The 12,611-nt window shown below is 48.1% G+C and overlaps 1 protein-coding gene across 1 annotated transcript in view; it reads right to left on the bottom strand.

Annotated features, from left to right (window-relative positions):
• RB1CC1 (RB1 inducible coiled-coil 1) overlaps positions 1-12,611 on the bottom strand; it is a 167,548-nt gene that overhangs the window by 73,566 nt on the left and 81,371 nt on the right. Inside the window, exons 10-14 of the mRNA XM_067553518.1 lie at positions 8,765-11,225; positions 4,407-4,593; positions 4,224-4,311; positions 2,702-2,757; positions 1,280-1,383 (exon numbers count right to left, since the gene is read on the bottom strand). Of these exons, the coding sequence (XP_067409619.1) occupies positions 1,280-1,383; positions 2,702-2,757; positions 4,224-4,311; positions 4,407-4,593; positions 8,765-11,225 (2,896 nt within the window). The remainder of the gene's footprint in view (positions 1-1,279; positions 1,384-2,701; positions 2,758-4,223; positions 4,312-4,406; positions 4,594-8,764; positions 11,226-12,611) is intronic.

The raw sequence follows: 12,611 nt of genomic DNA, 5'->3' as shown, positions 1-12,611 counted from the left end.
AGAATTCTGTGAACAGGTGCCTTCATATAAAGCATAGAAGCTTTTAAAAATTTCTAACCTACCAATAGAGAATGCCCTTAAACTGTCTTAACTACTTTAATTAATTTAGTCAGACAAAATTTGATCAAAGACACTTCTTTCAATTTTAAGGATGCACTTTTTTTCCCCCATACTGAGGGTTGGTCTACACTAGAAAATTAGGTCCACACAACGATGTTGCTCAGGATGTGAAAAATCCATAGCCCTGAGCAACATATTTAAGATGACCTAAATCTCCATGCAGAGAGTGGTAGATCGACAGAAGAATTATTCCATCATCCTAACTTTTGCCTCTCAGAGAAGTGGATTACATATACCAACAATGGAACCACTCCTGTTGACATAGGTAGCGTCTACACTGAAGGACTAGAGCAGCACATCTGCAGCTGTGCCGCCATAGCTTTTTAAGTGTAGCCAAGCTGCAGGATGCAACCACATAGAGCCAATTTCAGCCTTAAGCGGCTTCCTGAACTCACCCTCTTAGACTGACTGCCATAAATGACAATTAGTACCTGAAGAATGTGGCTGGGGGATACAATGATCATGTTTAATGCATTTCCTATTGTCCTGAATGGGAGGAGATTGTTTATTCCTGTCTGACAAAAATCAGTTAGGCAGAAAAGATTTGTAAAGGAGTCATGTAATCCAGTGTTGAACTCTCCTGGTGACAGTTCCATAATGAAACTGCAGTTGTTAGAGAAGAGAGGTCCCATAGGCCTGATTTGTCCTTTTCAAACCCAAAAGCTTATTGCAGGGGGAAAAAAAGTCTTTCCTTTGATCAAGGTAATCCTGTCAAGCAGCTCACTATCAATTTCTAAAGCTACTGGCCCAGTGTTTTTATACATTTTGTACATTGTATACATATTAAAGGGTCTAATATTTTTTGATACAACAGATGTATAACTCCTATTAATATGTGTACATTAAGGGGAGAATAAAAATAAAAACATATCTCCTTGAACAGGACAGTTTCACTTTCATTGTACAGAAAACAATGATGAATTACCTGCACTGTAGACTTATCTGCCAGGTACTCCCTCAGATTTAAGTATAAAGCTGCATCCTACTTAAACCATATCCAGCATTTCCTGTCCTCCTTCTTGCATAGATAGACGCTACCAACATTTTTTTTTTTTAATGTTTGCTTTTCTTTTTCATGATGGGAGGGTTTTTTGTGTGTATTTGTTTTGTGTTCTGTAATTGCCATTCTACAAGAAGTCGAATACATGAAGCCACTTACCTGAGTAATGGTTGTACTTCTGAAGGACAAAAAGACTGCAGAAACTGCAAATCAGTTAATGAGATATCTGGAAGTTCACTGTCAAACCTGCGTGGCTTTCGTGTCTGCATGAAAGAAAAAAATTACACATTGATGAAATGATGAGTGTAGTCAAGGTGACTGTGTTGAGATTAAGATGGAAAACTATGAATAACTTATTAATACAGAACTGATTTTTCAAAAATCTGTAGGATCTCAAGTTTTTATTCTCTTTATACAAAGCTCTAGTCTCAGTTTTTTAAAGAAGTTTATTTGCCCATATATTCATTAACCTAATCATTGATGCTGTGAGTAGTAGTTCTTCCTGCTTCTTACCAAGTTTCTTACTAATAAATGAGATGTAAAAGATTGGAGGGAAGAAAAGGGAAGCAGAGGCTTGAAAATTAGTATGCTGCTAAATAAACAGTTAAATATTAACTTAACTGAGGAGTTACAGTATTAAACAGTATCTTTTTTGACCAATGTATGATACTATTATAAAATGCCAAGGAATAAAATATTGAAAAAAAGCACTTTATGGGACAGAAAGTCAGAAAAATAATGACATGAGTAACATTTCATAAAGATTAGAAACATGGAGACATGCCATCATTAGACTCAAACAAGTTGAGTCCAATAAAAGCACAAAATTGGCCAATATTTGATTACCATCTGTCCAATCTGTAGTCATGTTATATTTGCTAGTTCTCGAGACAACTTAGGATGGTGAACATATTCCATTCCACCACCCAGTGAATATGTAAAAAATATGAAAACCTTCTGCTTGCTTTTATTACCTAATAAATTCTATGGTTATGTTATGGAGGTCATAGTAGATCATCATACTGCCTCTCCTAGTTTCAAAATCCTAGATCTTTTTTGTTGTTCACTGAAAATATCTGTATATGTAATTCCACAAAATTTTAACTTGATTTTAAAAAAAAAAGAGTAGTAAATTGATTTGTCCACATTCTATCACATTGCCAGTCATGAACGGTTCTGAATAAAAATGTCATTACACAGCTTACAACCTTAATTTTTTTTATACCTTCTTCATAGCAAGAGACAGTACAGGTATTCTGAACTCATGGCTCAGTACAAAACAGGTTTAAAATCTGCTACTCAACAAAAATTCAGAAGTACTGTCAACCAACCTCCCTAATTTGAGAGAGTAGTATTATTTAAATTGAAAAAAAAAAAAAATTTTTTTTTTTTGGTTAACTTTACAAAAACGTTTTTCAATCCTGGCAGTCAAGTTAACTGCATAGGCTTGCAAAGTAACTTTGCCTTAACTAGCATGTAAATAGACAGATGCTGATTTCCTATTAAAACTATGATTATAAAAATACATTAGAAAGCCACAAGTTTATGAATTTAGTAAAAGATATAGCACTAAATACATACACAGAAGGATGGAGGCCAAGACTCAAGTCCCCTAAACAAACGATTCCTTAAAAAGACTTCCCTGTGCAAAGAAACAAACTTTGGTTATTTAACAGTCATGCACACAACATCCAAACACACAACAAAGATGGAACACAACAACCTATTGTACATGTAAGTGTTTCACTAATTCTGGCAAACTAACTACACATTTGAATTATCAGACAGATAACACCACCAATTGACTGCAGGATTTCAGACAAAGAAGTGTATGTCAGGATTCCTTCCCCCAAGCCTTTTTCTTTTTTCATGATGGTCCTCAGACCCAACCAATCATCCTTTTATAGTTCTTCAAGTGTCTTTTCTCCTTTCAAGTTTTCCCTCCAAAATCCCTTTTTACTCTTACTCTTTTTTCAAACACTATCTACTACTCTTCTTTTGCCCCACTTTATTAAATTCAAAGCAAACAAAATCAATAATTATAAGATTCACAGCAGGGCTGGCCTTAGGGAAAAAATGTGCCCTGATCAAACTTGTATTTTTGGTGCCCCTGGCCCTCACTGCCTTTCCAGGCTTCCCCCACCTGCATCGCTCTTCGGTTCCCATTGCCTCCTTGGACTACCCCCTCCTGCATTGGCCCAGCCCCCACTGTTTCTCTGGGTTGCCCCCTCCCGTACGCCCCCTCCCATACTGTCTCCCTGGGCTGCCTCCTGCAACCTTCCCACATCGCCCCCCACTGCCTCCCCAGGCTGCCCCCTCCCATCGATCCTGGCCACTGCTGCCTCCTGGAGCTCCCCACCTATTGCTCCTGGCCCTTGCTGCCTCCTCTCCATTGTCCCAAGCTCCCTTCCATGGCCTCACACCCCAGACCCACCCGGTTCCTGGCCTCTTTACCAGTAGGCCCCCTGACCACAGCGCCCTGGGCAATCGCCTATGTCGCCCACCTGTAAGACTAGGCCTGAGTCATAGAAAAAATAAGATTAATCAAAATGTTCTTGTTATTAACTTTGTCATTCCTTTCTTTACGTCTTTTGCCTGTTATTTCAAGTGTTTGCCCAAATGATCTTCAAGAAAGAATTTCTTGTTGTTATTTCTGTAAAGCATATCACAAGTTCTGCCACTGAACAAATTTTAAGCAGCAACAGCAAAAAAGTTACTTTAATAGGATTAAAATAGAAGTTTGTATAAATCAATTTAAAATGGCTATTGTATTGTATTATAAAAAAGTTAAATAACTGAAGAATTTTTTTAAACAAATTTTAAATTAACAGTTTCTAACAATATTTTGAACACATATGGCAAAGTTTACTAATTAGATGGCACACTTTTAGTAGAAAAGTAACTCCATTTTTAATACATTTTGTACATATCAAATTTGAAGTTATTTTAGTCACATGAACATCACCTATAGTACACATTATTCTGAGTCCTTTAATCACAAACTATGCGGTTAAGATACCTCAGCTTTACAGCATTCGTTGTTTGAAAACTACAGAAATGCACTGAAACAGTAGTTGTAATTGAAGTTACAGAAGAGGAAAACACTTACTAAACAATTTCCCAAAAGATTCCCTTTTTGCCTTTTCAGCTTCATATAGATGTTTTCCATCTTTTATTAAAGCACCAGCCCACTAAAATAGGAAAAACACATACAGTTAGCGTGGTAAGCCAGTTCCTATGATCACACAAAGGCAGAATCTTGAAATTATTTATTTAACTTGCTTACCTCCCTGTAGTGTTTTATAAACATTTTTCTCCTTACAACCTCAACAACAGCTAAACAGTACATTTGAGGAACGGTACTGAGAGCCTCTACAATCTTGACTCTTTCTAGCAGCTCTGTTACGAGGCGAAGCAAGGCTTGCAGTTTCTCTCCATCTTGGTCTGCATGAAGCATCACAAAGCAACACCACCTAGAGTAAAACATATCATTAGCGACAAGATCATCAGACTTTTAAAAGGAAAGCAAGGTTTCAAGGATGTTATACTGATGCACATTTATCACAATTAAATTCACAGCCTGGATTATTTGTTCCCTAGTGCCCTTTTTCTTTTTAAAAGATAGCTGTTCATCAGTCACCTGTTTGTTTATGCGGTGGATGACATATCCATTTCCTGAAAAAAACATTAACACTCCTTCCCAAACATGTTTTTTATAAATATTTTTCATGCTGACAACACCTTGAAACATACAGGACAGCTGCAGAGTGAACAAGACACTTTCTTTTCTATTGAGCAAGGCTGAATGTTATTCCGCTAATCGCCATTTAGTTCCGGACATCATCTGTCTGATACTACAAATGTTAGAGAATGATTTCATTTTTCTTGGCTGTCACTGCACGAAATCTTTATATTAACATGCTGTAAATAAATCACAAATTACTAACTAGTTTAATTTATTCTATTTATGACAAACTGCTGAAAAGTATTCTATTTAAAATATGTATTCCGAAAGCACTGTTCCTCTTTTACAGCACCTATCACAGGTTACATGAGACATTTTGTCAATTTACAGTCAATTCCATTAAATGTTTTCACCAATTTGTATTGTATTTAAGGTACAGGAAAAATAATTTTAGCTATTGTACAAAAAACACATACTAAGCCATATTACTGTGCCTGACTTACATCATCATATGATGTGTAATTTCAACCTTCAATCACATTTCTTTCCTCCAAAAAAAAGTCTATATGTATTAGTCAAAAAAAAAAAATCTGTAACTACTATACTTAAGATTTATTCATATGAGACTTTATATGATAAACTCCAGTTCATATTCATTCCAACAGAGGTGAGTGCGCGCCCCGTGCACGAGTCTCCGGAAGCTTTTTCTGCCTAGCAACCCCCGCAGGGTCGGCTCCGGCGCCCCCTGGAGTGCCGCGCTCATGTCGCGGTACATATAGCGCCGCCGACCCCGCGGGTCCCCAGTCCCTTCTTTCTGCCGACTCCGACAGAGGGGACGGTGGGTGGGTTTGGAATGAATATGAGCAACACATCTCGAAGAACAACAGTTACTGGTAAGTAACCCTGTTTTCTCTCTTCGAGTGATTGCTCATATGCATTCCAACAGAGGTGATTAATTAGCCATACCTTTTGGAGGTGGGTAGGAGTCACAGACGAGCAGCCCCTTTCAATACAGCTCTGCCCACGGTCGCGTCCTCTCTAGCCTGCTGCACGATGGCGTAGTGGGACGTAAAGGTGTGTACGGATGACCAGGTCGCTGCTCTGCAGATATCTTGCAGGGGTACCCGTTCCAGAAAGGCCGCTGATGAGGCCTGGGCTCTGGTAGAATGTGCGGTGACTGGACCTGGGAGTCGCAGTTTCGCCAGCTCGTAGCAGGTTTTTATACACTCGGTGATCCAGTTGGAGATGCGCTGGCTGGAGACAGGTGAGCCCTTCATCCGGTCCGCCACTGCTACAAATAGCTGTGTTGACTTCCGGAACGGCCTTGTTCTGTCGATGTAGAAGGCTAGGGCTCGTCTGACGTCCAGTGAGTGCCATCTCCGCTCCTCCTCCGAACCGTGTGGTTTAGGGCAGAACACGGGAAGGAAGATATCTTGGTTATAATGAAACTGAGACACCACCTTAGGTAAAAAGGCTGGGTGAGGTCTCAGTCGCACTTTGTCATTAAAGAAAACCGTGTATGGGGGTTCCGAGGTTAGTGCTCTGATTTCGGAGACCCTCCTGGCCGATGTAATGGCCACAAGGAAGGCTACCTTCCATGAGAGGACGAGCAAGGGGCATGTAGCCAGAGGCTCGAAGGGAGGTCCTGTCAACCTGGAGAGTACCAGGTTGAGATCCCACAGAGGCACCGGGTCACGGACCTGCGGATATAGCCTCTCTATCCCCTTGAGGAACCTAATGGACATAGGGTGAGAGAAGATCGACCTTCCTTCCAGAGGTTCATGGAAGGCCGAAATGGCCGCTAGGTGTACCCTGAGGGAGGCCAATGCCAAGCCCAACGACTTCAGGTGGAGCAAATACTCGAGGATCGCCTGAATGGGCGAACAATTGGGTGGGACACCCCTGGAGGCCGCCCAACCCGTGAAACGCTTCCATTTGGCCCTGTACACGACCTGGGTAGATAGTTTTCTGCTACCCAGCAGGACTAGTTGGACCTGCGCCGAACAGGCTCTCTCTCCCTCCGTCAACCACAAAGCCTCCATGCTGTCAGGTGTAGGGAGTCCAGGTCTGGGTGTAACAGGCGACCCTGGTCCTGGGAGAGCAGGTCGTAGCGTTTCGGAAGTGGTATTGGCGTGTCTATAGAGAGGTCTAACAGGAGGCTGTACCAGTGTTGCCTCGGCCACGCCGGGGCAATGAGGATAACATTGGCTCTGTCTCTCTTTATTTTCAAAAGTACTTTGGGAAGCAGTGGGACGGGGGGAAAGGCATACATGAGAGTCCCCGTCCACTGTATGAGGAAGGCGTCTGAAATGGAGTTCGGGTCTCGCCCCCGGAGGGAGCAAAACCTCGGACACTTCTTGTTCGATGCCGATGCAAATAGATCTAGTTGGGGAACACCCCACTTGCGGAAGAGAAAAGTTATCACCTCCCAGTGTAGTGACCAATCGTGGCGGGGTGAGAACGACCTGCTGAGGCGGTCCGCCTCGTCGTTCCTGACCCCCGGGAGGTGAGAGGCCGACAGGTGAAAATCGTGTCTCACACCGCAAGATCCCACAGCTGCATCGCTTCCTGGCAGAGGGTCGATGAGCGAGCCCCCCCTTGCCTGTTTATATAAAACATGGCAGCAGTGTTGTCTGTCAAGACGTGAACCACCTGACCCTTCAGGAATTTGAGGAATACTTTGCAGGCCAGGTGGACTGCTCGGAGCTCCCGTATATTGATGTGCAGGTTCCTTTCCTGTGCAGACCAGAGGCCCTGCGTGCTGAGGCCTCTGCTCATGTGGGCCCCCCAACCCACATCGGAAGCATCCGTAATCAGGGTTAGGGAGGGTGTCAACTCTGCAAAGGGGACCCCTCGCAATACTTCCCCGGGGTTCGTCCACCAAAGTAATGAGCTCAGTACCGCAGTTGGGACAGTGACTACCCGTCCGAGGGAGTGCCTGGCCGGAGCGTATACAGAGGCCAACCACCCCTGCAGGGGTCTGAGTTTGAGGCGAGCGAGCCTCACGACATAGGTGCAAGCCGCCATGTGACCCAACAGTTGAAGGCAGTGCCTGGCTGTGGTCGTGGGCGACCTGTGGAGATTGTCTATAATGGTGGTCATTGTCTCGAAGCGGGGCTGGGGGAGGAAGGCCCTGGCTTGAACTGCATCCAGAGTGGCCCCTATAAAGTCTATACGTTGTACTGGTGTGAGGGTGGACTTCTGCTCGTTTATGAGCAGACCCAGCCTGCTGCATATCGTGCAAGTTAGAGCCAGGCTGTTTTGGACATGGGTCCTGGACCGGCCCCGGATTAGCCAGTCGTCTAGGTAAGGGAAGATCTGGACTCCCCTGCGGCGGAGGTGGGCCACCACCACCGCCATACATTTCGTAAACACCCTTGGGGCCGAAGAAAGGCCAAAGGGGAGGGCCGAGAACTGGTAGTGGGCACCCGCTACCTGAAATCGTAAAAACCGCCTGTGGCCCGGGAGGATGGAAATATGAAAGTAGGCATCCTGTAGGTCGAGGGCAGCAAACCAATCTCCTGGATCTAGTGTGGGGATGATGGAGGCTAGGGAGACCATGCGGAACTTGAGGCGTCTGATGAACCTGTTTAGACGCCGAAGGTCCAGAATAGGCCTGAGGCCTCCCTTTGCCTTGGGGATAAGGAAATATCGGGAATAGAACCCCCTGCCTCTGTCCTGAAGAGGAACCTCTTCCACCGCCCCCAGGAGGAGGAGGGCCTTCACCTCCTGAATAAGGAGCTGCTCGTGAGAGGGGTCCCTGAAGAGGGACGGGGTAGGGGGAAGGTCCGGTGGGAAGGTAGAGAGTTGCAGGGCATAACCTCTTCGAATTATACTCAACACCCAGCGGTCGGAGGTTATGTTCTGCCACTCGGGAAGGAACGGACGTAGTCTGTTCGTGAAAGTCCGAGTAGACCAGGAGATGGGGGGGGCGCCACCCTCGGGCGACCCGTCAAAACTGCCGCTTGGCACCCTTTTGTGGCCCTTGCTGGGAGCCCCCTGCTGGGCCTTGGCGGTCCCGACGATTGCCTTGTCGGAACCGATCCCTGCCCCGTCTCGACTGAGGGGGTCTCGGAGGTGGTCTCGGGGGAGCCTGCTGGTGTTGCTGTCTAGGGGGGCGTGGTCGACCTTGCCTCCTAGCTGCTTGTGGGACATAGAGACCAAGGGATTTCAAAGTGGCTCTGGAATCCTTTAAGGCGTGCAGCTTTTCGTCTGTTCTATCGGAGAACAGGCCACTTCCCGTAAAGGGCAAGTCCTGAATGGCCTGCTGCACTTCAGGCGAAAGTCCAGAGGACTGCAACCAGGATGCCCTGCGCATTACTATGCCCGAAGCCATGGCCCTCCCCGCTGCGTCCGTGGCATCACTAGCCGACTGCAGGGCCGCGTTGGCTACTAAGGAGCCCTCCTGGACCAACGTATTAAAGTCTGCCAACATATCTTGGGGCAGGCCAGGAAGGAACCTCTGGAGGGAGGACCACAGGTTCAGTGTATAGCGCCCCAGTAGCGCCTGATAATTGGCCATACGGAGCTGCAGTGCCGCTGTGGAGTATATCTTTCTCCCAAAGAGATCCAGTTTCTTACTCTCTTTATTTTTGGGAGTATTTGCATGTGTCCCCTGCCTATCCCGCTGATTTACAGCGTCCACGACCAGGCTGCCAGGAGCTGGGTGGTTAAACAAATACTCAAAGCCTTGCAGTGGCACATAATATTTCCTCTCAGCTGTTTTGGAGGTAGGAGCCACTGAGGCTGGGGTCTCCCAAAGGGGCTTAACAAGCTTAAGTACACTCTCATGCACTGGGAGTGCCATTCTGGTTGGACCTGCTGGCCCGACAGCTCCAAAGAGGGGGTCCTCCTCCTCTACCAGCTCCTTGATGTCTAGCTTTAAGTTCTCCGCCAGACGCTTGAGGAGCTCTTGGTGAGTTTTAAAATCCGGCAACGGGGTCCCCCGATCTCTCGCCGTTGCCTCTGCTGGGGAGGAAGAGGAAGACTGGGGAATTGGCCCCGTGGATGGGCCTTCCAGAGGATCAGACTCTCCCTCTGAAGAGTCTTCCTCCACCCCCTGGCTTTGTAGGGGGGGTGGGGGGTGAGGTCCCATAGAGGGTACCGAGCCAGTGCCCTGTGTGGGCTGAGGTGCCCATTGCCAATACGGCCATTGCCAAGGCCCTTGCGGCCATGCCGGTACCGCTCCCGGTGCCGGGTATGACCCTTGCGGTGCCGGCCCCGGTGCCGCATAGGAGGAGACTGGTTGGGTGAGGGAGCCGTGCGTGTGGTGTCTCCTAGATCCGCGGCTCCTATCTCCCCGCTCCCGAGAAGTACTCCGAGATGCGGAGTCCTCCCGTCGGTAATGATGACGCCGGCGTGGGGGGGAGCGGCTGGAGGAAGAGGAGGAATGTCTCCTATGCGCCTTTAACTTGGCGTGGCGTTTATGAGGTGGGGACCTGGAGCGATGTCTTGGCGTCGGTTCCCTTGTATGCGGTGCCGTGACTGTCGGTGCCGCGTGATCCGGTGCCGGGGCCCGTACCCGGCTGTGCGTTGGTGATGTGGAGCCCCTTCGAGTATCTGCCGGTGCCGGAGCGCTCTGAGCCACGGTGCCGACAGGGCTAGGGGTCTCGCGGCGCGCCTCCCTGTTCGTCTGCGGGCTACGCGGGGTGTGCACCGGGGATCTAGACCGGTGCCGTGACTCGGATTCGGCCACCGGGACCCGCACCGGGCTCCGCGTTGGTATCGAGCCCGGAGATGGAGAACGGTGCCGGCTACGCTCTGGGGACCGGGACCGGTACCGGGAAGCTGGGGAATGAGACCGGTGCCGGCTGCGCCTCGAAGCCGATCGGTGCCGGGAGCGGGATCGGTGCCGAGTGTCCCTAGGCGTAGAGCGCCTGGAGGAACGGGATCTCCCCCGAGATCGGTGCCGACCTCTGGTGGGTGAGCGCACCGAACTGCGTCTCTCGGAGCGCTCCCTCGGTGCCGAAGCATAGTCTGGTGATCGGCGCCGTGAGTCCCGGGATCGGGAACCCTCCGAGGCTGAACTATGATGCCTCTTGCCGGCATCTCGGGACCGCCCTTGCCGGCGCGGTGCCGAGGGGCTCAACGACCCGTGGTCGGAGCTGGGAGGGGAGCTGTCACTACCCCTCCCTGACCGTCTGGGGGGAGACCTTTCTCTCTGCCACCCACCGGGGTAACCCAGCGCGGGTTTACCCCGAGACGCTATTCCCGGACCCCTCAGCCGAGGGGGGGACGGAGGCGTGGGCATGCCCATGAGGGCACGAGAAGCCGCAAACGCCTCCGGCGTCGACGGTCCTTGCAGGGGCACTACCCCACCCCCGGGGTCGGGGGAGGCTCCCTGCGAGGAGATGCCAGTGCCGACAAGTCCATGGCACGAGGCTGGGGCATCTCCTGAATCGCCCCCAACCGTTCCGGTCGCTGGGGGGAGTCCATAAGCACGGCCTTAGGCCGCTTTCTCTTCGCCGGTGCCGTCTTGGTCGGTGCCGTCTTGGTCGGTGCCGATGTGGTCGGTGCCGATGTGGTCGGTGCCGATGTGGTCGGTGCCGATGTGGTCGGTGCCGGCGGGGGGCACTCTGCACCGACGAGACACTCGGTGCCGCCGGCGACCTGGAGGGTTCTGAATCCGGGCGAAGCGCTGACTCCATTAACATAGCCTTCAAGCGGGCATCACGTTCTTTTTGCGTCCGTGGCTTGAAGGCTTTACAAATTTTGCAGCGCTCTTTGCGATGCAGCTCTCCCAAGCAGCGAAGACACCTATCATGGGGGTCGCTGATCGGGAAGGCCTTCATGCACAGCCCGCAGGCTTTGAATCCTGTGGATCCCGGCATGGCTGTGCCGGCCCCGAAGGGCAAAGTCCTTAACAATTATTCCTATCTAAACTATCTTATCTATTACTAAAACTAATTAACAACTATTTAACTATTTACATGAGAAGAAGGGTTGCTACTTGCATACAATTGCAAGGGGCACAAGCGTTCCAGCTACCGTCACGGGCGGAAAGAAGGAACTGGGGACCCGCGGGGTCGGCGGCGCTATATGTACCGCGACATGAGCGCGGCACTCCAGGGGGCGCCGGAGCCGACCCTGCGGGGGTTGCTAGGCAGAAAAAGCTTCCGGAGACTCGTGCACGGGGCGCGCACTCACCTCTGTTGCTAGAAGTTATTTATAATTTTTTCATGTAACATTAAAACTATTTATATTATGTTTCACTACTATATATATATCTAATACATAGGAGTGCCCATCAATCTGTCTTGGGAACTGAACAGAATTAAACCTTTGCCACCAGCCCCTTTATATTTAGATGTAGGTACTACTAATTTGAATAAGCCAGATGAAATTAATTGCCATGATGCCTTATAGGGAGTGAGGTATTCGCTCAGGTAGTCAGGACACAAACCAGGCACAGTTGTACTAATCAAAGTTAACACACTGAACTGCTCCCAAAGCAGAAAGACAACCCGTGATTCTCTGCAGAATTGGTGTAATATGCTTCTTGAGGTTCCCACTATGAAGCAGGAGGACAACTGCAAATCAACCATTTAAACTCAAAAATTCAACAATTCAAAGGCATACTATACAAAAACACCTTTTAGTGTCATTGTTCCTACTATTTCTAAAACCGCATGTTGGAGCTGGAAGGACTACAGGAAAACAGAACCAAGATGGAGATTTTCAAAGGCACAAATGACAGACAGACAGACACACTTAACTCCTGCTGGAAGTCAGTGGAGGTACCTGACATTTGGCTTTTTGAAAATCTCCATCAAAATGGCTATGGAGTTATTGTCTCTGAAGGTGACA

Source organism: Emydura macquarii, unplaced genomic scaffold (genome assembly GCF_026122565.2).
Source record: "Emydura macquarii macquarii isolate MOO-44397 ecotype Brisbane River unplaced genomic scaffold, CSIRO-AGI_Emac_v2 contig_1477, whole genome shotgun sequence".
NCBI lineage: Eukaryota > Metazoa > Chordata > Testudines > Chelidae > Emydura > Emydura macquarii.
Note: the sequence above shows the minus strand (reverse complement) of the source record. Positions and strands in the feature narration are given on the sequence as shown.